This window comes from Gymnodraco acuticeps, unplaced genomic scaffold, assembly GCF_902827175.1.
Source record: "Gymnodraco acuticeps unplaced genomic scaffold, fGymAcu1.1, whole genome shotgun sequence".
NCBI classification, from domain to species: Eukaryota; Metazoa; Chordata; class Actinopteri; order Perciformes; family Bathydraconidae; genus Gymnodraco; species Gymnodraco acuticeps.
In genome coordinates, this window is record NW_022989843.1 from 3,650,891 (window position 1) to 3,678,443 (window position 27,553).

At 39.4% G+C, this 27,553-nt stretch overlaps 1 protein-coding gene across 2 annotated transcripts in view; it reads left to right on the plus strand.

Annotated features, from left to right (window-relative positions):
- The first annotated feature begins 999 nt into the window (after positions 1–999).
- The window catches only part of commd10 (COMM domain containing 10), a 57,205-nt gene continuing 30,651 nt past the window's right edge, over positions 1,000–27,553 (plus strand). The window contains exons 1-6 of one of the 2 annotated variants that reach the window (XM_034236494.1): positions 1,000–1,170; positions 2,389–2,479; positions 3,115–3,225; positions 4,004–4,159; positions 6,731–6,841; positions 6,976–7,212. In XM_034236494.1, the coding sequence (XP_034092385.1) occupies positions 1,142–1,170; positions 2,389–2,479; positions 3,115–3,225; positions 4,004–4,159; positions 6,731–6,841; positions 6,976–7,014 (537 nt within the window). In that variant the 5' untranslated portion in view covers positions 1,000–1,141 and the 3' untranslated portion in view covers positions 7,015–7,212. Of the gene's footprint in view, positions 1,171–2,388; positions 2,480–3,114; positions 3,226–4,003; positions 4,160–6,730; positions 6,842–6,975; positions 7,213–27,553 lie in introns of those variants that run through there. The other variant, XM_034236489.1, reaches the window with a different exon arrangement.

Below are 27,553 nucleotides of genomic sequence, written 5' to 3' on the forward strand. Positions count from 1 at the left end.
ACACGAACGCGCACATGACCAGCAATGAGGACACGAGATGGAAGGCTGTAGGCCATCCAATTATTTTAGCCGGCCCGACTAAAATAATTGGTCGTGCTTTTTACAGCTCCACGGCTTCCACCGATTTATGTATTTATTGTCAAAGCATTTCATATTCATTGCTATCGGGATGTTAAAAGCATTCCATGGAATATAACAAAAAGTGTTTCTGAAGTGAACTACCTACCCCACCTTTAAGGCATAAGCCCTTAATGGTGTAAACAGTGTCAACAGATAATTCTGCTTTCACGTGGAATGATACATGATATCTAAAAAAAGGTGTGCTTGCTTTGCCTATTAGCAAGCAGTGGATACATATGTACATTTACTCAAGAACAGTACTTGAGAACAATTTGAACATGGCATAGGCCTACTGGTATTTCCATTTTATGCCTCTTAATATGTGTGAAAGCGCTACATAGGGGAAGATTGTTCTTCTTATGTCATTTAAAGGTACTTTTTTTTTTTCATGCTCTTTTATGTCACTAATCTTCCCAAATTGCCAAACTACACAATTGTTTTTTCTTTGATGTCTTTGTTAGTGTTAGAAGCAGATTAAAAACATATTCAACAACACTGAAAGAGGCCACTATGTACACTTTTGAATTCGGGACATTACCTTGTATTGGAGAATTATTGAAGATATTTTTAAGATTTAAAGGATGTTGTTCAATACGATTGAAAATCATGGCTGTAAATAATACTGCTTTCGCTTTTTTGTTGCCGGCTCTGTTTGTCCATCGCTAGTTCCGTAGTGACTCTTGGAGCAGACTCTTTTATTCTGCGCAGCTTTAACGCAAACTACGCTCCGGCGAGTTCCATATATTACACGGTCACATATGCTTGAATGTAAAATCTGTGTCGACACCGATGTGTCATCACTCATCAGTGACACCAAAGTAAATGTTTAAAAAAATAAATCTCTTTAGTATATTTATTGTTCAAGATCCTGTACTTCACTGCGCATTATCGCGCAGCTTTGACTGTCACGTGAGTCGTCTCGTGACAACAGGAAGAAGGAATGACAACAGTGTGAGGATGCTGCTGCTGCTTTGACACTTTTTTACTCTTATTTTTCATTTTCTGAACGCAACAGCCAACAATGACTTCTTTTATAAAAGAAACTCAAAGGTGGGCAGTTTCTGTTTGTTTAAATTCAGATAAAATAAAAAATGTCTAGCTAACGTTATGATAGTTAAGTCTTATGACGAGAAAAGAAGGCTTCCTCAAAGTGATCCATAGTGTGACTTGGTGCATAACTTGACATTATCAAACACATTACCCTGTCTCGGTGACTACTTGTGTTACTGCTCTTTTCATTAAGCCGTGACTTTATCCTACTGCTTTGCTCTTTTGGGGGGAGACGTTTACACAGGCTGTCTTATGCCAATGTCTGCTATCACACCCAAACACATTTACAAAAATAAGTATTTTTGGTAGCCAGCATTGAGATGTAGACAATCCCCTTTGCATGGTCTCCTATAAGGAATTTAAGAGGGACATGTAAATTAATAAAAAATATCACAAAAGGCTCCAAATAAAATGTAAAAGTTACTTTGCAGAACAAGGTTTTACACTTATATTTCATTTGCAACATATTGTAGCTATGATGCATTGTTTTAGGTTCAAACTAGGCAGCAGCATTGGGATATCAAACCACATCTAATATTATAAAACAAAGACACTGTGACTCTAATATAGTAATGAAGTGCTGTGCATTTGAGTAAAAATGTCAAGAGGTTGGGGGTTAAAAGTCACAAATGTTCGAAATGGGTGCTTTTATATGCCATAGTAACACATTATTTGTAGTGCTACTATAGTTATTATAAGTCGTTTTTATTTTTTAGATGACGGAAATAAAATATACACTCACTCATGCTCACATACAAATGGCTCAAGAGTAAAGCAGTATCATTATGTAACATGCACAAACTGGGCCTATAGTCACCTATTTTCTCAGAACTGACAGTTTGAAATACATCAGTGTTTGTAGTGCTACTACATGCCTAAAGACAATGTTGACTGCTCCCGTTTGATTGAGTACATGAGCTTTGTAAAATTGCTACCTTAGTTTTGAATGCACATATGTACAGCTATTGAAATAGGTAGGTAAACATACCTACTCTGTACCTGCATGTGACTTTTATGTCTGTGTTTGCGTAATAGTCTTTATACTCAAACTCATGTACACCCAACCTTTAAGCTGCTATTTCATCTATATATAGAGGATGTGTTGAAATGAACTGACAACCAGCTTGAGATATGTCTTATGTACTTGGGCAGTGCACTTTGATTCTGATGCTTTCTGCGCCGCTGATATTAACACTTGCAACTCTTCTTCCCAAACAGCATAAAAGAAGCTGTAACTTTTATCAACGCAATTGATGTGAACAAGTTCTCCAGGCTGATCTCCCGCATCATACAGAAGCTGCATCTGAAGGTACAGCAACCACACAGCGTTATGGACTTGTTAAAGACAAGAGGCTTGTGAGGCAGAGCGCAGAGTGCATAATCACCTGCTGGAGTATTACTGACACTCAGCTTTAATGAATGCACACACGTTGATCATGCTGCTTCTACACAATACTCAGCGGTCAGTCATTTACTGCAAGAACATTGTGTCTGTTTTTTCACTTTTTGATTTGCTAAGAGAAGGTAAACATGTTTGTCTTATAACAATATATCATTAAATGATCATTTGAAATGTCGGAGCATGTAATCCCCAGGAGTAACCAAAAAGATTTGATGTTTTGAAATACTTAGCACTAACATGTCTCCCTGTTGCACTTAACAAGCAAAGAGCTATTCTTAATGTTAATTCATTTAAATAGTGCTTTTCTGCCCTGTCAAGTCAAAATGTCCGCTGTTAAAAAAGTATTCACATCAGTTAACCCTCTCTGATATATTTTGTCTAAATGGCTACACATATGCTGGTCTCTGACGCCCACACTTAAACTATACTAAACCTTTTTCATATGTTTTATGATCAATCATTTATCAATTCTCACTTACATTTTCTTTATTTTTTCTGTGGATATTTTCAAGCAGACACAGTAATGAATGCTTTCTGCACAGGGAGAGCGTACATTCAGTGAAGAGGAGGAAGAAAAGCTCCAGACTGCTCTCTCATTGGATAAACAGGCTCTCCATCTGGTCCTGGAAACTGCTGCCTTTATACTTGAACAGGTGTGGTCGTCCGACATCTGCTACACTATTGAAAGGGTTTTACTTGATTTGAGTTTATAACGTGATTGTGAAAGGTTTTCATTTTGCAATGTTGGAGTTCTTTGATAGATACATCTTGGTTATTTGAAAACATATTTTATATAACATTAGATATTAGCTTTAATAGAGGAGGTCAAATAAAGATGGACATTGGGGGTAAAATGCAGGGCGCAGGGTTAAGTGTTGTTTGGTTTGAGTCGTTTGTAAAAACAAACTAAGTTAACAGAGAGAAACAGAAGGAATATGATGACTAACCATTTATATATGTTGTTTCATTGCACACACACATGCATGTCCACTTTATATTTATCTCCTGGGATTGTTTACATTACACACATGCATTTAACTGAGAAATTAATGTTTCTATGACCATGGAAAGTGATGGAGAGACAGATCAGTGCATCCCTTTACAAACCATGCTTATGAAAAGAGACAACCCACCATTGTTGACCACATCTCTTAGATTGCATATTCTCAGTAAATCAATATGTCGAGACTTGATAAGAGCCTCACAAGATAGAAATTAGCATATTGCTGTTGTTACTGTTAGTGTGGATCACATTGTGCTTCATTTTCTCCAGCTGGGGTCACTGTTGTATCATAGATTGGTGTACTGTATGTGTTTGGGGGAAATAGGAATATGACGATATGAAGGATCTGTTAAACCTGTGAAAATGGTTAATTGCAGTTTTATTTATAGTTAAAATACTTCTCTAATCTGTATTTCCTTTTATTGTAGGCAGTGTATCATAGTGTGAAGCCGGCCTCTCTGCAGCAACAGCTGGAGGTGGTACATCTTGACCCAGACAAGGCTGAGGCGTTCTCTCAAGCATGGGCCACAGCTGCACCTGAGCTGGTGGAGAAACTAAAGCACAGTACCTTCGCCCCAAAGAAGGTACGGCTAATTCGCATGTTTTTCGCCTCTAACTCTGAACTTTACAAGCACCTGATACAGCACCATTTGAACCTGACCTTGTTTCTAAACGCAATTGTAAGATTCATCCTCTCCCAGACACTTTTTGATTGAAAGTATAGCTTACTTATTCGCATGGTTTCATCCCTTTTTAGTGGGACATCATAGTCTCTTGATACTAAATTGTGTATCAACGTCGTGACTATCCATATCAACGCTGACCTGCTTTTGTTTGAATTCATTCCTGCTGTTTGTATCATAAAGAGTTATCACACAGCTCACAGAAGTTGTCACATAAACTGAAAAGAAGGTGTTCCTCTCTACAAGTTGATTACGCGCTGACACTTCAAACGCAATCCTTACAAAGTCAAGGGAATTAAGATCTAACAGAGTAAATAAGAAGCATGTACACATCAGTCACTTTATGCTGGAGCTGTTGCTGCTGTCATTTCCCCTGCCTGGGTCTCTCACGTCAGATTTCTCTCTCGTCTCCCCCATGAATTCGTTGCTGCCATCAGAAGGCGGTGGAAGCCATTTTTCCTTGAGACGACCTCTGCTACCGCTTTGATTTTATAACTGACACCTAAGGTTTTCTTATCCGCTTTTTTCTAGTGAGTAGAAAGCAGGCGTTTTCTGTTTAGCTATTTCTTTGACTTTGACAAAGATGTAATGCTCTTCTTACAGGATTTTAGCTTTTGACATTCACCAAACTAAACTTGTCTCTGCTTTCTCATATTCGCAAAATATGACGTGTCAGGAAATTCTCAACCGCTGTCCCACTAGACTAGAGGTGTTATTATGAAGACTTTTCTTAATCCACGAAAGAAACAAGAATAATTAACATTTGATATGTTTTATATTTGTGGGTTATTTATCTTTATTACAAATGCATTTTTGCTATTCACAATCAAATGCCAACGTGTTAGAGGAAATGCCAGTCTGTACTTTTATATTTCAAAATTGTAACAAGTTAATTTGTCTTATACGGTTGCTTTTTTAATCTTAATTAATTTTTTAGTCTAGACTGGACAAGTCTGCCAGCTGCCTGATTGATTAGCCCAGTTCCTGCTTCAATCAATGCTGCTGTTTACACAGAATTAAGAGATGTGTCTTTGTCTGCGCTGAACAACAGTGAGGATTACTTTAATTACCTGCTCTTCCTTTTAAATGAGTTTACTTGGAACACCTACCAACACATATTAACATGATGGAGCAGGAAATGCATAATATACATTCATATGGTACTGTATATTAGTTTTTTTAATGATTAATCCTTTATTTTATCATTTATATGTATGATAATGCATACTATGATGTAACGTCTTTGCATATACTGAATGTTAAATGAGGAACACATCATAGAGTTGTGATGTTTATTCATGCTAATGTGTGGGCTGTTCGTGTTGTGAATCACGTAGCCCCGCCCTTCCCCACCTCACACCTGTCCTCCCAATAAGTCACACATGGTTATTAATATGGCCTCGCTCTGCATCATAAAACACTTAACTGCCCTGCCTTGACTCAGTGCTGCTCATCTTTCACACTGCTTCAGCACACTGACACTGACACCAATAGTCTGACAAAATGAAGCTGGGAAACTTAAACTTTGATTAATTAATTAATCTCTTTCATAATTACCATATTCATACATTCATAAACACAGTGATCACTCGTGATTATTCGGTCAGTACATGGTCAGCAATAAAGCCATTAATAATTTGTGCACACTCTATTTTCAATTAAAGAAACATGTTTTTAATATTAGTCTCGGTTTGAAGTCCCAGAAAATAAGAAAGAGAAAGTATGAGACAAAACCTTTTAATTAGTTGACAAAAACTCCTAGTACGATTCTGAGATGATATTTGTCTTGATTAATCAATAAGTCCACGGAAACAAAAGGTTTCTGCAAATATCACAAAAGTAAATAATAGCTTAAAATTGTCAAGCCAAAATGACAAACACTCGATTCCAGGTGTTTCAAATGTGAGATATGGTGTTATATTATTATTAAATTGAACATTGTTTGGTTTTCAGACTGTGGAAAACACAACAGTTTGTCATCTACGATAAAATGACAGATATAGCTTAATTGTAAAATAATCTGCAGTTGAATCGATAATGAAAATAGCAGCCTTAGAACAAATACAACATAATGTCTTTTACCTACATAGGAGAGGTACAAAAGTGTGATTTACTTGTACAGTTTGATTATCAATGTATTCTACTTGCTTGTTTGCATTTATGATAATTATTTTATAATAGAGTTAATTAGCAGTTGGACAAATCAACGATTACAAAGCGCGTTCAAAAACATAAAGCAATAATAATCAAAACGGGGAAAAATCTAGGTCAAATAAAATGTATATTTCAAAAATGTAAACAAATGCATATTTTGAATCAGAAACCCTTCACTGTTATTCTATAGTATAAATGTGACTGCCATGTTTTTCACTTAGTCTTGTAAAATGTGTCGGACATTTATAAATTAGATTGTGAGGCTTTATTACAACTACATCAGTATTAAAGAAAGACTGGCTCTTTTGTGCGTTGCAGCTGGAGTATGTGGGCTGGCAGTTGAACCTGCAGATGGCCCAGTCCAGCCAAGCCAGACTGAAGTCTCCCAGCGCCGTCCTCCAACTGGGACTCCGCAATGAGGACTCTGAGGTACAACAACACACAACGTCATTATTTTTCTTCCTCTTCTCTCTTCACTTCTTTTCCTCTGCAATCAGAGATCTGTTCTGTGTTTGTGCCAAATGGGAGGCATCTTCAAGCTGTTCCTCTTTCTCTGCTAATAGATGGTAATCCCACTGGTGTCTGTCTTGACCCAGAGGTAGACGTACATCTGGCTCCAGAGTAACTGTAGTGTAAAGACCAGAGATCAAGGAGCTTGTTATCGGAAACCTCCAGGGGGTCTTTGTGCTCTGAAAGACTTCCTCTGCAGCTACAATTGGACAGTTTGTGCCTTTTTATTGGAGGGTTGTATTGCAACTAGCATTGAACTGTATCCATTTATACTCACAGTATTGAAGCTTGTTTACTATATGTTTGAGATTTATACTTTGATGTTTGCCTTATTAAAGTCACTAGTGATGTTTTCATTTCCTCAGTTTGAATACTCAATGTTTGAATTTACATTAGAGAACATTTAATAAATATATTAAGGATTTTGGTGCAGCATCCCAATTAAGCCTTGCCCTAAATATGTATAAAGGAACATAACAACACACATATGGTTTAGACTTTCCACGTTAGCATTTCCATGTTGCCATTCATTTGTATGCAGTAGAGTGTATTTGGATCCCAATTAGCTCATGCTATGTAGTGATTCTAATAGCCAAGACCTCATGAGCCTGCCTCACTCATTTCTTTGTTTTCCTCTGGGAGCAGGATTGCTCTGTTTCTGTAGAGAAAGGAGTGAGAACTCTGTTTCATTTTCACTGTGAATAATCTTCAGCCTTTAAACCACCTGATTTGATAAAAAAGACGTTATCTAGACTTAACAATGAGATTCTTCGACCAACATCACAAATGCCCACATACTTAGTGAGATAGGATTAATCAAGTGCTTTGACAAATATTTTGAATATATTCTGCATATTTGAAATGCTAAATAGGACTGCTGTTTGTTGGCATGGATACTGGATATTTTAGTTATGACTGGTTTCTTTTAAAGCAGATTTGGTCTCAAAATGGAGGGGCTGATTATCCTCCGAGCCTGGATAGTATTGTTCCAGCTGACTAGTCAAGTGTCTTTCTTTCACACTGCTTTGTATTCAGTCCCTAGAGAACGCCAGCTCAGCCTAAACGGGGAATTAGGCATGACATATTCAAATTGCTGCTGTCTTAAATGTGGGCCTATAGGCGGAAGCTAGAAAAAAGACATGTTCTTTTTTATCTTTGTGAATGCGACAGCAGTTGGATTTTGTTTTGTGTTGGACTATTTTCTGCTGTGCTTTCCCAAGGCTAGCATAAAAGGCATTCATTTATTTAAATCCATTTACACAATTCCCCTTGTGGGAGGAGATAGCTGGGGGGCTAAAACAAGGCTGGTTAAAAGTGTAGAGAGGGATCAACTTCAGTGAAAATGACTGTGGTGCACGTCCTCTGGTGAACTGCAGGGGGCACTGTTGTCTCACAGGTGGGAAAGAGTCCCTCAGCGGCATTGATGGAGCTTAGAGATGGATAGGATACCTCATTTAACTTTGTATCAAAGCAATGTGAGTCTGCACCGTTTCTTCATTTTCAGGTTAGTGTTTCCTGAGAGTGAGTTTGTTTTCTTTCAAAGTCTGAGGCTCGGTAACAACTTCTTGAATGTCAAAACACTGCGATGACTGAGAAGTAAATTAGATGCGAATCAAAGTGAAATTCAATTGCAAGTGTCATACTAATTACAAGGCCGATGTATAACTTCCTCACTGCTAACAGTATAAAGGAAGGGGTGGGCAAAACTGCAAGCAGGAGAAATGAGAGGAGTTGAGGTGCGGGGGTCAGGGGAGGGTAGGTAGCAAGGAAGATGTAAGAGGGAGATGAGGTGAAAACAAATATGAAGGGTACAGGGAGTAAAATAATGAAGACGAAGAGGATGAAGGAAAAAAAAGGAGAGAAGAAGAGGACGGCGAGGGTGGCCGTCTCTATGTTATTGATTGCTTGGAACCCAAGTGGAGAGTCAGAGTCTCTCCCATCTGACCAGCCTCCTGCTTCATTAACACTCTCCCTGAGGAGGAGGGGGGGGGGGGGGGGAGAGCTGCCAGGGAGCTTCACATCTTCTTCCCCAAACAAAACGTGACATACAGTATAACAGTGGAGGATATGTTAGAAGACATATTTGGATAAATAAGACTGCTTTTTAGGATGTCTGGATTCTTTTCAGTTTTCACTGAAATATTTCATCTCAAGGGGAATTTCTTTCATAACATTTCCCCCCTCTGCCTCCAAAACAGCATTTATTGAAATGATAGATCACTGTGTCTGCTCCCAGGCAGAAGTCAGTGTCGCACCTCACCCAGGGGAGCTGCCATTTCCCTAAACTGAATTTGTATCGGCTTCAGTGGAAAGTTGCTGTTCTGAGGAAGCATTGGCAGTACATCTGCACACAGGAACATGACCTCACACAAATTTGAAATTTGACGTGGTGTTTTCAAGGTTGGGAAAGTGCTTGAATTTGGGGAATGGTGCTTGAAATTGAGATAAAGTGCTTGAAAATGTAAATGCTTTACTTTTACAATAAATTACTGTCTGACTGAATAGTTCGCTTTTTAGATTAAAAGAAAAGAATTGCTTCGCTTCTACATAAAACAGCCCCGCTCCGGCCTTCCCGCGCTATGCGCGCGACCTGCAGGTGTTTTTGTTTGTGTGACCTGGGCATTCTAATGAGAGTGATATAGAGATGACAGTATGCCAGGAGTTTGCTGTTTTAACGAGCGTTGACTATCCGAAGAAAAATACAAGCCATGGCTAAAACCATGCAAAGGTTGCAAAAAAGAAATCAGTTGTTCTCGATGGGAGAGTTTGCGCTGACGAGCCACATGAAAGGCAAGCCGCATTTTGGCTTAGGCTAACGTTGCATGTTACGTTTGTTTAAGCTAGTAACGTTAGCGAACTCAATGTGGGATGATTGCTTATGCAGGTGACAATAATTTCAGAGGAGCGTGTACCTATGTCAGTCGCCATCCTGTGGTGTTTCATGTCACACAGAATGATTTTAAAAGCAATGTATTTCTACTGGTAGTTCGTGCCTAAACTTGCTCCATCGAAATCAGTCGCATTGACCCGAAGACACATTTTGAGTTATATACACTGTTGGAAAGAGGATATTCCTAGCTTTCTAACGGAGGAAACATATTTTCGTTTGTACTGGTCTGGGGGAAGCTCGCGAGTGTGTGTTTGTGTATTTTTGCGTTTGTGTGTATTGTGTTTATTTCCCGGGGAAAACACTCACGACAAACACCAGCTGTTGTTATGCCTGCTGTGACGTTAAGTTACTCCGTTCTCCGCTTGTAATTATGCCTTTACAAGCTTCAAAGCTGTATTTATCATCTGAATTTGCCGAAACAAGTTTAATATTCTGAAAGCTAAGACTTTGTTTATTTGAAATCAGATGAAAACAAACTGTAACGGACCCTGCCGTGTTATCTGATTACTATACGCCATATATTCATAATTTCAGCCGGAGGGAGGGGGAGCAGCGCTACGGAACAGCAGAGTGGCGAACTTTAGTGGAGTAGAAGTGTAGTACACAGTTGCATAAAATGAAAGTACAAGTATTTTAAAATTGTATTTAACTCTCTATCTATGGCATAGTGTTGCCCTCAGGCAACAAACCACTTTTTTCGATCTCACACTGGCCCTCTACATATATATATATATATATATATATATATATATATATATATATTTAAATATACACATACACAATGTCACCTGAAATGCTGGTGTCCAATACAATTAGGGAATTATATGGGTGTGGCATTTTGTCTGGGGGTGGAGCAGTCCTTTCTGCAAGCAAAACTGCAGGGGACTCAGGGCCACCACTTGGTAAGATACATTTCACTTTTTAACATATTAGAAATGTACACAACTTAAAATAAATGCATACATACTGTACACACACACACACACACACACACACACACACACACACACACACACACACACACACACACACACACACACACACACACACACACACACACACACACACACACACACACACACACACACACAAAGACATACATACACATACACAAAGACATACATACACAGACACACATACACAAAGACATACACACACACACACACACACACACACACATAGACAGACAGACATAGACAAGTGCCGCTGTAAGCTGCTTGAAAAGCTTGAAAATGCACCTTGAAAATGCTTGAAAAGTGCTTGAATTTGACTTTGGAAAAGGTGTAAGAACCCTGGGCACGTCTCCTCAAATTATGCGGTTAGATTTGTAGTAATTATTGGTTTGCAGAGCTTTCGATCATCAACACACTTAAAAGCATCAGGAATCTGTACTTGTACCTTTTTTCTTCTTCTAAGCATTTCATCCAGGCTCTAGATGTAGTTATTTTCCAACTGCACAGGCCTTGAGATAGAAATGAACAGTTTACCCATTTTAATTCTGAGTTGTGCCTGCAGTGAGTTGTGCCTGGGATAAAGCTGGGCGAAAAGAGAATAGAGTACAAACGCCTTTCTGGCTGCTACCTCGTGTTCAGACATGTCTAAAACAAAACTTGAAGTTGTTCCGTAGTCAATCCCTCACTTAATATCTGTTCAGAGTATACTCTCTAGCTAAGAGAGACGTCAGGAAACTGCTCAATGACTACCCAGAAGATAAACGCTGACATACAATCATTTATTTCAAAAGAGTAAAATCACAAAGAAAAACAAACCTGAATGGTGAAAGCCTACATGAGTATACAGCTATTCTTTTTTTGTTTTTGTTTTGTTGTATTTCTGATTAAGCACTACCACATGAATTCTGACAACCCTTCATCAGAGGTTACATAGTTCCCTTTAACCCTTGAGCACTTTAAGCAACTAGAGTGATTAGTTGCTATAAAGTATTTAAAGAAAAACACAAAGGTCTCCAAGAAAGGGGGACATTTATCTTTTAACCTGTTGATCTCCCTTTACATGCCCTATTTAAGTCTACTATACTCCTGTATGTGGAAGACAGTGATGAGCTCGGGGCACCCTGACTGAGCGCTGCCTCACTCTTTTTGTGTCCCTCTACCACCATTGTTTTAGATCTCTCTATTCCACAGCATTCACATTATTTGTTATTAATAATATGCAAGTTGACACACTGAATGTTGCATTGATGAGTCTAAGAGTTGCAGTCCCTTGCCAGTCATGGTGTCTCTCTCTCTTTCTGTGTCTCAGTCCCGTGGCGTTGGAACGAGCCACTGCTCCGCCGACCGCCGTAGGGTGACATCTATAATACAGAACATCCATTAAGTTTCAAGGCAGCCATCGCAGATTTCAATATGTATTGTGGGTACGCCAGGCAGACACAGGGTAAGAGCTAGTGAGCAAATGTAGCTTCCACATGCTGGGCCCGACTTCAAAGGATGTTTTACTGGTAGCTTCGGACAGACTTGATGTGAATTGATAAATCAAACTTCTTTTGAGTTTCAATCCACAAAAGGGAAAAATGAACTGAACGCAGCTTCAAGACAAAATCCCCAATAGATCTTTCTTGTGTTTCTCCCATGGCCCTTAAGAATTCAATCGCAATTTGTGAGCAACGACAGCTTTCTCCAAGAGGAAGTCCTGAATGTCCTTGATAGGACAGTGAAGCTGTTGACCATTAACATGAGATTGACTTTGTAGATATGTTGATTATGCTTTTTATGATTTCTAACGGAAGATGTTGTGGTTTAAGGCTGTTAACCGGACAAAAAAAACATTTTTCACATTTTTCGCATTTCCTTAGATTTTGTGAATGTATTGATTAAAAAAAAAACCTCCAACCCTTAACATGAAGGTTTACGGTTATGCTGTCTCTCTAAGCACCTCTCAGCTTGTAGAGATGCAGTGTTTTGCTCCAGGCTATTTCTGGAGACTTGTACCCTTGAGTTTTAGTGATTGTATAAGTATCTTGGAATTATAAGTATCTTGGAATTATAAGTATCTTGGAATTATAATTGACAATTCGCTTTCTTTTAAACCACACATTGTGGAACTCTTGAAAAAATTAAGAATACCATTTTTAAAAAAAAGGTTTTTTCTTTAGAAACAAGTCTTGTTTTTCCTACGAGGCCAAAAAGAGAATAGTGTCTGCAACCTTTCTGTCTGTGCTGGATTATGGAGATGTGGTTTGTTTGAATGCATCTTCTCAGTGTCTTCACTCGCTGGACACCGTCTACCACGGTGCACTGAGATTCGTCAAATCCTTGACGCACCACTGCAATCTATACACTCATGTTGGATGGTCTTCCCTGACCACATGTAGACTGAAACATTGGCACATCCTTATATATAAGGCTATTCTTGGTGCTCTTCCCCCTTATCTAAGGATGTACATAAATAGAAAATGCACAGGATCTTATCGGCTTCGCTCCGAGAACTTTTTCCTTTTAACTGTACCAAAGGTCCGTACTGAACTTGGGAAAAGGGCGCAGTTACGCTGCCCCTCAAGCTTGGAACCTGCTTCAAACTGAGCTGAAACTCAGAGAGCTGGTCTCATTAAACACACTCAAAGCAACTTTAACTGACCTTGAAGCAGGCCGCTGTCTGTAAATGCTTTGGCTAAACTTGGTGTATGACTGTGTTGTGATTGTGTGTTTTTTAATTGTCTGTAACTGTAAAACTGTCTGAAACTGTGCTGTTCTTGGGCCAGGACTCTCTTGAGAAAGAGATGTTTAATCTCAATGAGACCTATCCTGGTTAAATAAAGGTACAATAAAATAAAAATAATAATGTTGGGTCTCCCTATTGTGCCGTCTCTACTTTTTCAATTAAAATAAACGTATAAGTAAGTAAGACTGCATTTTAATTGCAGCCAAATAATTACACTGCACCAGTAGTTTGTCAATTTCTTGTAGCCACTGAAACAAGAAAATCATTTTACTACCCTCACTTTTCATGATGCCAAAGTATTTCAGTAAAATGCGGAATAATTACGAGACAAATAATAGTCCCAGCTGTATCTTGGTTCAGATGTCTCCGAGTATGAGTGTCTGTAAGTATCGTAGAAGCCCTGCTGTTAATTGGGCTCATTCATACACAAGTGCTTCTGAATTGTCAGAAAGATCATATTTCTGCCAGATCAGAGTCTATAGGCGTCTTTGACTCTATCACAGTTGCTTTATTCTTTTTCAACATTACACTGCTTCTTTTTTTTATTCCAAAAATAAATGTTGCAATCCTTCCCTTCTTTCCTTTTTATTTGTGTCTTATTCATGAGCGAATCTTCCATTTGCTGTTTGAAATCTTTGTGTCAAGTTGTCCCCAGCTATCTCCAAATTATAAGCCAACGTACTCTAGTTTGTGAGAACCTGCTTGTTTTCGTTATCAAAGCATCAGACATGAAAGACTTTTCTTCTTGTGATTCTAATTTATTTTCTCTGTTCTGGCTTACAGCACCAGTGCTGCTATCACCGAGGAACGGAAGCTCTTTGTTTGAAAGCACACACACTTGCATGAAAACACACAGACATGAACACTGTCGCACACAAATTAATCCCTCCCAGTGAAGGATGTGACTTTATTTATTAACATGGGGTGATGAGGAATGCAATTAAACATCCCTTTTTGACTTTTGCGAGGAGGTGCTGTGATCAGAGGGTCCCTGAACATCCCTCCCTCCCTCACACGTCTCCTTCCAACCGGCATCTCGAGCAGCAGGCCAAACTTTGAACACGACTCTCAAAGCTCCCCTGACGAGTTACGTAAAGCCCTGTTCCTGCCTCCCACATGCTCTTGTCATGTAAAGCAAACAACACACCCAGAGTTGATCCAACCTTTTCATTGATCATCGGAGGGATTACATGGCCCAATCAATATATTGGAGAGCTCCAATGTAAATGCTGCCAAGTTCAAATCCTTCGCACCAAGCCACCCACCAGTCAGGGGGGGACAAAGGCAGCTTTGTCTCAATCTCTACTTGCCTTGCTCTACATGTCCCAAGATGCTTTGTTGCTTTGTGTGCACATCTTTTTAAAGTCTCTCCCTTTCTCTCTCCATCTCCATCTCCCTCTGTCTCTTTCTCCACCCCTCCCTCGCCCTCCCCCTTTCCCACTGGTGATTTGTTTTTCTCCTGTGGGATTTGGGATCCCATTCATTGAGAGCGCATTGTTCGGCTCTTATCCATTCCAGAGGATGGGCCCCGAGAGGCAGAATGGGTGACTGTGGGTGCCCTCGTCTCTCCCTCTCTCCCCCCCCTACTCCTCGCCACCCCACTCCCTGCTTCTTGCCATACGATGATGTCATGGCTTTTATTTTCTCTGGAGGTACCCATTGATTCTCTCTCTCTATTACACACTCTCTATATCTCCCTTTTGCACCCCCCCCCCCCACATCCCCTAACCTCCACTCCTGTTTTCTTCAGCCAGTCGTGTTCCCAGATTCTTTTGCCTCTCAAAAGGCGCCTGGGGGATTTGGGGATGTTTGGATGTTGTTCAGCACATCCACGGTACATGCTTGACACACAGATAGAGAAGCCATCAACCCTGCAATTCCAACAGCAACTCTCATTTAAATCTCATTGATTTAACATCCCTCTTGTATTCGCACATCTCCCACTCCTGTTGGATATTCAGCCTGCTTTGTTTCACACCCAGTTTGTAAAATAATCATTAATCCCCTGATAATGCGGTGCCATTTTGCCTTAGCCTGGAGCGATGGTGAAAGAGTGCTTAACACTGATATTTTCAGATGTGAATGTGTGTTTTTTCTTTCAGTTTTTCCGAGTTTATTTTAGAGAGGCTGCTCTGCCTCTCGGCTGAACTATGCAGGGGTGAGAAATCTCTTTCCGTTTTAAACAAGACGCACTGATTGCAGAAGCACAGAGCCAAATCACACCCATTCATTCCAGTGAAAGTTGGCTGATATGCATACATGAGGGAAATAGGCAGTTTTTTCAAATATTTGTAGTAATGCAGATGTATTATCACATCATGCCCAGGTCTTATTATTGAAGTGTTCTTTTGTTTTCTGAATTTCATGTGACAACAGTCTGCTTGCCTTCCGCTATCGGAAATAATGGCAATGAAAGGATATGAGCTTTAGACTTCTTCCATTCCTTGATATAATGATTATAATAAGTGGGTTGGAGCCTGGCACTGTTTTTATCCGACATGCATTGATAGGGCACAGAGCGCTTCCTCCGCCTGTATCAACAACTTGTCACCAGAGAATTACTGAACAACAAACCTCTTTGATGCTACACTGGTGTTTGACTGTTTTGTTGAAAGGTAAAGTATTGCTTCAGAAAATGATCTAAGGATCGGTCTACCTGCCGCATCGGTTTAAGGCCGGGTTTTGTTAGGTTTTGTTTATAATTATGATTTAAATAGATATTTAAACCAATAGTAAATGGTAAATGGCCCCTTCCCTTTCAGAGTACAATTCACTTATGCTGTTGTGTTAATAAGTTGGAATATGACCACCATATAAAATATAGCAAGCCAGCTAATATTATTAATCTGGTTCCTTTGCCTGAACTTCCTGCTCCAGTCCTATAGTCCTGGCAGCACGGCTTAATTAGCTGACAGCTAACTAGCTTACATCAGCGGCTAGCGTTAATTTAGCAACGAGTAAAGCTTTTTTGTATGTGTGTCAAGGCAGAGCAGCTGTAGGACATCGTAAAGAAAAATAACATTTTCATATTGCCATACCTTATTCTCTTATCCCGGGAGATTGTACAACCTTTTTTTTTTAGGTAAAATAGTTACATAATGTTGTTTTCAAGTAAATGAGACAACTCCATCTTAGTTTTCAACCGAGAATTGACTTTGTGTTCTGGCATGAACTGAAAAGACCTGCAAAGAAATGAAAACATCATTGTTTTCTATCATGACCACACTGTGTTTGTTGATGACACCGTATTTATGTCTGGCTTTGTGTTCTCGGTTTGTGATGAAATGTTTTTTCCTTATTGGAGCTGCTGCTGAGGTTGTCTCCTGCAAGATGTACTGTAAACTCTCCCAACTATCCCTGGGCTTTTCCTTTTACATTCTCTCACACACTCACTTCTGTCCCCCCCCTTCCTCTCCTTGTGCATGAGAGCGACAGTGTCTACATACCATGGGGGCACAGGCCGGCTGCCTTGGCAATCGTCAAGCCTTACAGTTGTGAATAGCAGCCGTTACTCGTCTCTCTCTCTCTCATTTACACACACACACACACACATACACACACACACACACACACACATACACACACACACACACACACACACACACACACATACACACACACACACACACACACACACACACACACACACACACACACACACACACACACACACACACACACACACACACACACACACACACACTCCCACACAGCTCGGTTGCCCATGACCCCCTACTGCAACCCTGTGCCAACCTAATACATTAAAATGCATACTGTTTCAAAATTGAGCCCTTGGCTGAAGGGGTTGAGTGCCACTTATCCTAGACCCTGGCACGGCGATGGTTAGTTAAGGCTCACACTCCTCGATGTTGGCTAGCTTCAGTTCTTAGTAAAGCCACCCCACACACATTTAGAAGATTAAGGTTTGACACAGCTTTTTCAGATGCTTTCTCAGAATCACATTGCAGTAAGCAGATTCAGAGGTGAACGTGAAGTTTGGAAGTAGCTTTGATTTGTAAAACTTGATAACTAAGATTGGAATGCAAAACAGATATCAGCTCCTCAGCTAGCCCATCATTTCCCATTGCTCTGTTGGATAATAGACAGTTTATGGGCTTGGCAGTGGAGGCTGGTACCTGACATGGCCCCTTCCTCTTTGTGTTTATCATGCGACGGTAACTGGCTGCCATGGATATAATCATCTTGTTATGGCTCACAGCCTGCCGTGCTCCTTAGGTTGTTTATATTGGCGCTGGAGATGTTAGGTGTCCCCATTCCCTGGCTTTGCTGCATCAAGCGTTATGATTTAGACGCTCTTAAACACAACGATTTATTTTGGGTTTGAAACCCAGGCAGGAATTTAAGGAAATGTTTGATCAGGGCTTTGGTGTAAGTTTACATTATTGACTCCCTTTTTCTTATTGGTTGACACAAGTTGATGAAGTGATGGTACCAAACACCCACCAGCATCTTACATTTTCTTCGTCTCTCCAGGTTGGATCAATTGAATAAGAGATGCCCCATTTTGCCGTTGGGAATGGGAAAACACACATATTTTAATAGGTTTGTCAACCCCTTTCTGTGATCATCAAGTCAATAAGGAGCCGAAAGTACCGGCGTTTAAGGCAGGCGAACGTTTTGAAGATATTTCTTCGTATTGTTCTGATTTCTCAATGAGGACAGCAAGCTGTTAGAAAATGACTGTGTTGGCCAGTATGCCAGGAACCTGCTTTACATGTTTAGTGGATTTTCAGATGTATTCTCATTGGTGTGGGCATGGCCTAAATTCACGAGTTGAAAAGCTGGAGGGTTGAGCTGAAAGTCTTGTAAACAGTAAGCTTTGGATAAATAGTCCGCAGAGGCAGAGCTCCGTCTGCCCACGGAAAAACTGCCAGCTTTAGTCGTTCCAATTCAGGGTTCGGCAATTTTTAGGTGCTTAATGTGATTTGTCTCAATGTTTGCACCCTCCATCTAGGAAGTGTGGGAGGTGTGAACAAACAATGTGAAAGCACCGGGCTATTTGCAGATATTTATTTTACCTTAGTCATGGTCCATTTAGCAAGAATACACTGTGCACCATGATTTTAAACCTAATCAGAATCAGAATTCCTTTATTCGTCCCACAAAGGGACATTCACGTTGCTACAGCAAAGTAAACACTATTATAAAAAGGCATGCACATTGTATTCAAAATAAACATTTTTATAATTTACAGAAGAACACATTCAAATAGATTTTACTCTGCTTATCCAAGTATATAGTTTGATATTTATCTTGTTCTTCCTGTGTTTCTATATTATTTTCTGGGCAGATAATTTTCTCGATTGGACAGCGCCTCTCTGTATACCTTCCCTCTTGACCAATGTCACTGATTTCCTTGTAGCAGCTTGATTATTGTTGAACGTCAGTACATCCCTGTAGTTTGGCATCCTTGCGGAACAATTGTTTTCTTGATATATAAGCGCAACAACAACAACAACAACAACAACAACGGTATGACTCTTGCAAGGGACCTTTGTCACAGCATCTGTATGACAAACAACCTTCTTACAAGTCGAGCCAAGTGGATGATTCATTGTTAACCGTCTTACATTACAGATACAGTACAATGCAGTTATAGCTCATGTAAGCTCTCAGGCCTCTTATGCTAACATGAAGCCATCGGGATGTTTTTCGATTCCAAACCATGTATTAAAGTTAATCCTGTTTCTTTGGAACACATTTACATGTTATTTCTTGTGCACTATGAAACTCCCAACTTCCAACACTCTCCTACCTTATGCTGCACATCCTCTGATTGTTGCTCAGTGTTTGAGTTTAAACGAATGAACGAGAACATACTGTGTGTGCAGTTGGTGAGAAAGCTATTTTTGGCTGCTCTAAAGGATGAGTCATAGGGTCCATATGAATGGATAAGAAATTACCCATCCATTAGTCATAAAAGGCCCCTTTTCCCCCTCTATCATTGCCATGTCTATACAATTTCTTAGTGTCATTATATTTTTTCAACACACCTCTCTTCACTGTATGTCTCCACTCTTTTTTTCCTTTACATCTTTATGAAATCAACCCCCCACCTCATACGCCTGGCTCATCTTTCTCTGTGATAATTAGAGAAAGCATCACATTGATAGCTAAAGCCCATGACAATTTGTGTTCAGAGCACCAGTCACCTGCTTCTAACAATATGTAACGTTTTAATTACAGCACATGTCCCGCCAATAATGGAGGTATTGAAACTGAAAGGCCCTGTGGAGCCGTCAAAACATCTCAATACACTGAATAAATAGAAGTAATTGTATGTCCTATTGAGTTATCAAGTGTATAATACGTGATGGCCTATGAAATGCTACTGAAACTGAAATATGATGTCAACATTAAGAACAGCAGCTTCATTATTTATTCATTATTATAGCTGCATTATTTTAAAAGTGTTTCAAAGGACTTATTTTCTGGTTAACACATACCCAAAACATTCAGTATCTTTATAAAGATTTTGGCAAAGCAACTGAGATTATTGTTATAATTATCTGTATTTAAAATGAATTAATAACTTAATATTTAGTCAGTAAATAATCAATAAATAGTCCAAATGCCTTCACACTTTCCCAGAACTAAAGTTGAGTTATCTAAAAACTGATCTCTGCTTTTTAAAGATACGGTCCAAAAGCACCCATAGATACTACACAATAGAATCAGGTTTTTGATTGACAAATGACTCGCACTTATCTTCAGAGTTCCAGTTGAAAGCTGAAATCTAAAGTAATAAATACACCCTTTGCTCTTATTCAAGCAGTACACCCAGGGCCTCGCTGATGCAGCTTTATTTTGTCTGGTGTAACCATGAACCAATTGTGGCTTATGCTAGCCAACCTTAGGCAGATACTGTATTACTGTATTGTGTTACTGATGTTGATAAGGCAGTTTGCTGACTCCATGATATTTATCATCATCTTAGCATGTCACAGATACAAAATAATCAATAAAAATACATGTTTGTTGGCTTAATACCAGGTTTTTTAATCACCAAATGTTTGTGTCTCTAAATCAACTGACTCAAAAATTATGATGGGAAATAAAGAAAATAGTATCTAAATAATGATAGCATAGACTGTATATATAAAGAATGATAATAATAGGTATTTCTTTTTAATGTTGATCCACATGTTTTATTACACAGTCATCTCTGTCAAAGCATCAATTCCACTAAAATGAAAGTATTTTTGACAATCACCCCACTTTATTTATGAAAGAAAAATGCTATCTTTAGTTGAGATGAGCATTTGACTAATTTGTCAAGCTTACGCACAAGTAGAAGACTAGACGCTTTAAATCTTACATCTTTCTCTCGGAAATGATTGGAGTTTGTACATCTTGCATTATTGTCCTCGTGGTGAGTGTGGGATGATTACAGGTGTCTATCACTACAAAAGAACATGTGAGAGTGTTGAAAAAGCTTTTGTTAAAGTGTAGACAGCACAGTGAGTCATATTCCGACCTGTTTACATGTCTGCCTGTCTGTTTCCTGATAATGTAGGTCAGAGAAAATCCATCAGGGTGGAGAGAGAAAAAAGACGGAGATGAAAATAATATTCCTTATTTCACATGTATCCGTCAGACTGTGTGCTTTTACCAACTATCACAGTCTGTAATACCTCCCATTAGCTCCAGGTCCTAGCTTCTCTGCTGCATTTTGTTTTCAGCTTTAGCAACAGTGCTGTTCCCCTGCAGCTCGTCTGATGGGAGCCGAACACTCTGGTCTTTGTTTAGAGCCTGCGCTATGAATTATAGATACAGGAAGCCACTCTGATATGTCACTTTCTTAGGCTTGGCAGAACACACACGCTAGAGATTGCTAGACACAATGCACACACACGCACGCACACGCACACGCACACGCACACAGTCAGGTAGCATCCTGGAAACAGTTCTTTTTGGTTTCAGAGGCTTTTCAGTACACCCCTGGTAATTTACTTTCAATTCAGTAAAAGAACACAGAGATGCATGTGGAGGCAGTGATTGACTCTCATCCAAGAACAAGAATAGGCACACTTTCAGTAAAATAATCCTAATACAGCATCAGCCTATACGGATAAGCATGTTATCTTTGGTCTTATCCTGTTTCTGGGGTGTTTTTCTATGTGCACAAGAGAGAAATCTCGCACCCATTCTCAGCGGTAGCTTTTCACACATATTCTGGGATTGGACCCAGGGTATCCGCTGAGATGTTAATTGGTTACTGCTCATTCTGTTTCTCCTCTGCTGTACTACTTTTCTTCTTTTGTGTGTGGGTTTCCAGCTTCATGTTTGTGTGTGTGTGTGTTTTGCAGTACATTGCATTTTTGTCCTTAAAAAGCAATTCCAGGTTTATATAACTTGGGTGTTGTTTTGTAGTTTTCTCTTATTGATAAGGTCTGGGAAGGCGGCCACATGGCTAAAAATAAGTCAGGCGGAGCAAAAAGAAAAAAAGTCATTACATGATCTTACCTTAAGGGGTAGCCAACTGTATTTGAATGAGAAAAGAAAAGCATACTGTATAACTTATTCTTCAATGATTATTTATTTATTTATATTGATTAATTAATTAATTAATTGATTAGTCCATGAATTATAGTTTCTCTGAGGCCAAAATGACGTCTTGCTTTTTCACATTTTCTGTGTGATCTCCAAAACCTTTAAAGAAAAGTAATTATTCACAATTGATGATCTGGCACCAGAGATAGTTTGGCATTGTTGGTTGAAAGGGTTAAGAGGTTCTAAGGCTAGGGATGCATATGATTTTGACACCAACTTTATAAAGACACATATCGACGGTCTAATAAAACCAATGACTATGCTAGTGAATCAATCTATCAGCACAAAGGAAGTTCCATCATCCTGGAAGGTGGCCACGGTGACACCGATCTTTAAATCTGGGAATAAGGCAATGATGTCCAATTATAGACCTATCAGCATCCTCCCCTGTGTCTCTAAGATAGCTGAGAAATGGGTGTCAAAACTAATCGCCAAACATTTAGACAAAGGTTTCGCTCCACTCCACCCAATGCAGTTTGGTTTTCGTGCTCACCACTCCACTGAGACAGCTAACTGTGTCTTTGTGGAAAAGGTTAAATGTATGTTGGACACGAGCCCATACTGTATGTAGGTGCTATCTTCTTTGATCTCAGGAAGGCATTTGACACAGTTGACCACCAAGTGCTCCTTACAAAGCTGACTCATTTAACATTTTCGGCAGTTTCGATACATTGGTTTAAGTCTTACTTATCGAACAGAAAACAGTGTGTTTTGGTCAACTGTGCCAAATCCCCCTACTTTGTTAACCACATCCATTCTTGGACCGTTACTTTTTTCCAACAAGTCCTCCAACTCATACAACCAAATAGGTCGATTGTTCAAGCGCTTATTACGACCTATAATCACGTTTTAAAGTTTTCGACCTCTAGTGCTCCTGTTGACTGCAAATACTCCGGAGTGTCGTATATTCACAAATAACCCTCTCTGGAAAATCCTAAATTATAGGATAGTTTGGCCATTAAAATGCTTTTTGATTAGATTTCTAGCGAGAAGTGTATATTGTACTTTTAGAATCCACGTCCAGTGGATGTGTAGGATCTATAGTTTGATTGATATTACGAAGATTATTTGAGGTCTTGCCAGGAGAACATGTAACGGCAGCGTCCATGTAAAGTTAGCGTCAACCCTCACGGGATGAAAACAGTTTTTCCGGTCTCGAAGTTTTCATAATAAAACTATTCCCCTCACTGTCAAATGATTTTAAAGCTATATCTGCCGTACTCATGCCCAAAAAAACATCAGTTTATCCTTGTTAGTTACACTACATTAATTGGTTTAAATTGTGTACACTGCTTTTGTGTTTTTCCCATAGGTTTTTCCCTTTAGATTCTGAGACACATTTTTTTTCAGAGGTTTTGATAGGCTAAAACATCGAACTACCCCTAATCCTCAGCTATCGTTGAAGCTCGGTGATTGGATGTTTTAGCTGCAATGCACGTTGGGATATGGTGTTTATGCAATGTGAAACATTTAAAAAAATAATACTTTATTCCGAGTGCTTGCTTTTCTCTTTGAAAGTCACCACATAACGGCATTGTAATACACGGTTCGGCTGCATTAAATATTACACATCTGCCGTAGTTCTCTATTTATAGAGCTCTGATTAGAAGACCTTTGGACAAACTGAAAGAACTGCCGCCTAAACTGAATACGTGACGTGGATCATAAATATATCATCAATTACACAACATCTTCAATTTCTCTTCACACAATACGTCTCCTTGCAGTATCAACATTAATTCAGCTGATTTTTATATTTGATCCAATTGGTAGATTATTTTATAGTTATATTTACACCATAACGGTGCACAGCTTATAGAAAGGGACTTGTAGTTTTTAAAGATATTACTGATTTTCTTTGCATTAAAGAATTAAATAAATGTAAATACTGAGTTGAGAGAATAGTCAGGGGTTTTGGGTGATGGGAGACACATCTATGGAATCAGAATTTCAATAGGTTACCATTACATGACGGATATACCTTTCTGTCTATGATGTTTTACAAATCAGATATTAATGTGTAGAACTACAATATGTGAAATATTATAGCAATATCCTGTAAAATTATGTGAAAACACGAATAAAACTACACATCTTCAGATGTTATACATACATAAGTGTCCTACACTAATAATACAAAGTTATTATGGCATTGTATGCTGTGTGTTATTTGTAACATTTTCAGAAACTACCTTTCCAACTCCTCACAAGTTGACTGTTACAGGTCTATGCAAGTTCATGGTACAATGCATAAGCTTCAAATCGAGAGACTGAAACTGTATTTTTCTTTACCGTTCTGTTTTAATTTCACAATAAAGTTAATATTAATATTATATTTGATATGATTATGTTTTATTAACTAGACCACTGGGCCATGTTTGGTGTTACAAATATCAAAACAATACATGTGTGGATAACAAAATAAATCCATCATAAACTAAACTGGAAATTATAATGGAAAGTATAATTTATTGTGTTAACACTGTATACTTGACAGTTTTCTAACCCGAACCACCTAGTGGTTAAAGCAAGTTATTGCATTTTTGTATTGAATATGTTATATTTGATGAAATCATTTAAATATTAAGAGTAGCCTACATACAAAATAGGGGGAAAGTAGAAGGTCAATGATAGAAATACAGAATAGAAAATATCAAGAAGATACTGTAGTGATCTCTACAATAAAACAGCTAGTGGAGGACGTCCATAGATATTAATAGGAGGATGTGCAAAACAGACAAACTAATAAGGCTTTATTCACTTTATACATTTCTCCTTTGCCGAGATAATCCATCCCACCTCACAGGTGTGGCATATCAAGATGCTGATTAGACAGCATGATTATTGCACAGGTGTGCCTTAGGCTGGCCACAATAAAAGGCCACTCTAAAATGTTCAGTTTTATCACACAGCACAATGCCACAGATGTCGCAAGTTTTGAGGGAGCGTGCAATTGGCATGCTGACAGCAGGAATGTCCACCAGAGCTGTTGCCCGTGAATTGAATGTTCATTTCTCTACCATAAGCCGTCTCCAAAGGCGTTTCAGAGAATTTGGCAGTACATCCAACCGGCCTCACAACCACAGACCACGTGTAACCACACCAGCCACCAATAAACCAGCCCAGGACCTCCACATCCAGCATGTTCACCTCCAAGATCATCTGAGACCAGCCACTCGGACAGCTGCTGCAACAATCGGTTTGCATAACCAAAGAATTTCTGCACAAACTGTCAGAAACCGTCTCAGGGAAGCTCATCTGCATGCTCGTCGTCCTCATCGGGGTCTCGACCTGACTCCGGTTCGTGGTTGTAACCGACTTGAGTGGGCAAATGCTCACATTCGATGGCGTCTGGCACGTTGGAGAGGTGTTCTCTTCACGGATGAATCCCGGTTTTCACTGTTCAGGGCAGATGGCAGACAGCGTGTGTGGCGTCGTGTGGGTGAGCGGTTTTCTGATGTCAATGTTGTGAATCGAGTGGCCCATGGTGGTGGTGGGGTTATGGTATGGGCAGGCGTATGTTATGGACGACGAACACAGGTGCATTTTATTGATGGCATTGTGAATGCACAGAGATACCGTGACGAGATCCTGAGGCCCATTGTTGTGCCATTCATCCACGACCATCACCTCATGTTGCAGCATGATAATGCACGGCCCAATGTTGCAAGGATCTGTACACAATTCCTGGAGGCTGAAAACATCCCAGTTCTTGCATGGCCAGCATACTCACTGGACATGTCACCCATTGAGCATGTTTGAGATGCTCTGGATCAGCGTATACGACAGCGTGTTCCAGTTCCTGCCAATATCCAGCAACTTCTCACAGCCATTGAAGAGGAGTGGACCAACATTCCACAGGCCACAATCAACAACCTGATCAACTCTATGCGAAGGAGATGTGTTGCACTGCGTGAGGAAAATGGTGGTCACACCAAATACTGACTGGTTTTTGGACCCCCCCAATAAAGCAAAAATGCACGTTTCAGAGTGGCCTTTTATTGTGGCCAGCCTAAGGCACACCTGTGCAATAATCATGCTGTCTAATCAGCATCTTGATATGCCACACCTGTGAGGTGGGATGGATTATCTCGGCAAAGGAGAAGTGCTCACTATCACAGATTTTTTCAGATTTGTGAACAATATTTGAGATAAATGGTTATTTTGTGTATATAGAAAATGTTTTAGATCTTTGAGTTCATCTCATGAAAAATGGGAGCAAAAACAAAAGTGTTGCATTTATATTTTTGTTCAGTGTAAGTGTAGCTGAGTGCACACAGTTTTATTGTAGATTGTTAAACATTTCACATGCACTCACTTTCTTTATACCTAAAAATAATTAGTTTTTCACAAATCTTTCTCAAGCTTTGGCTTATTTTCGACCCCCTGAATTAAGCAATGTCTCTGTCTTCCCAGATCTCATCAAGTGTTTATATTATTATTAAGAACACTGTTATCCTAACTGGCCACAACTATACAAATAAGAGAAAAGTTGTATAAAAGTGTAATTTTCCTTTTAAGTGGACCTATTATGCTATATTGGAAACATTGGGCCATACCTGTACAAAACATGTCTGTGAAGTTTTTTGCTTAAAATACCAAACAGTTCACCCATTGTAGCCATGCCCATACTGCTCATACCCCTCTTATGCAGCCCTGTTAGAAAAACACGGATTTTGGGTCCTTAGCTTTAAAAAAGAAAGAAGAGGAGGCGGAGCTAATGCCTGATCAGAATTTTACCGGAGATAAAGTTAAATTCTGCTGTGATAAAACGCCATCCTCAAATCACATCAAAGATTATTTTTGAAACAGTATGGAGCTCAAATGCTTTTTGTTGAGTTGAGTTCCTTTTTTTATTTCCTGCTTTTTAAACACACATGCTCTACAGTACAGGTTAGTGTTAGCAAGGCTTGCTAATGTAAACAAAGACGAGATTACGTCCAAAATACGTCAGGCATTGTTTCTGTTAGCAATTTTCTGTGGGTCCGCTGCCGATTTGACGTCAGATCGGCAGCAAATCTTTATCCGCTCGTTGTACCCCTGTTTTTAAAAGATTTGGGTACGGAGGAAAAGAGAGAGGGTTTTATTTTCTGACGCTGCGTGAGTTCCCCGACGCACCGGGGACACATATTTATGTATAAAAGACATCACAAAATGCATTTTGCATGATAGGTCCCCTTTAAGAAGGATCTCCTCTCAGTTGAATCCTACATGTTAGAACTTTGTTCAAACAGAATCCAGTCTATGTTTGGACAAAAATAAAAAACTCCCTGAAATTCTGATCTGGCTGAACTTATACTGCACTTTATGATGTCACCTGGTGAAACCATCTAGCTTCTCCAAAGATAATAATTCAGCGTGTATGATTAATGTGTCTGGTATAGCACCCTGGGGCATTTTCTGGGAGTACAGATACATGTTTTGGATGAATCTGCCAAAACCACTATGAAATCTCAAACAAAGCAGCTGTGATTCCATAATAGGAA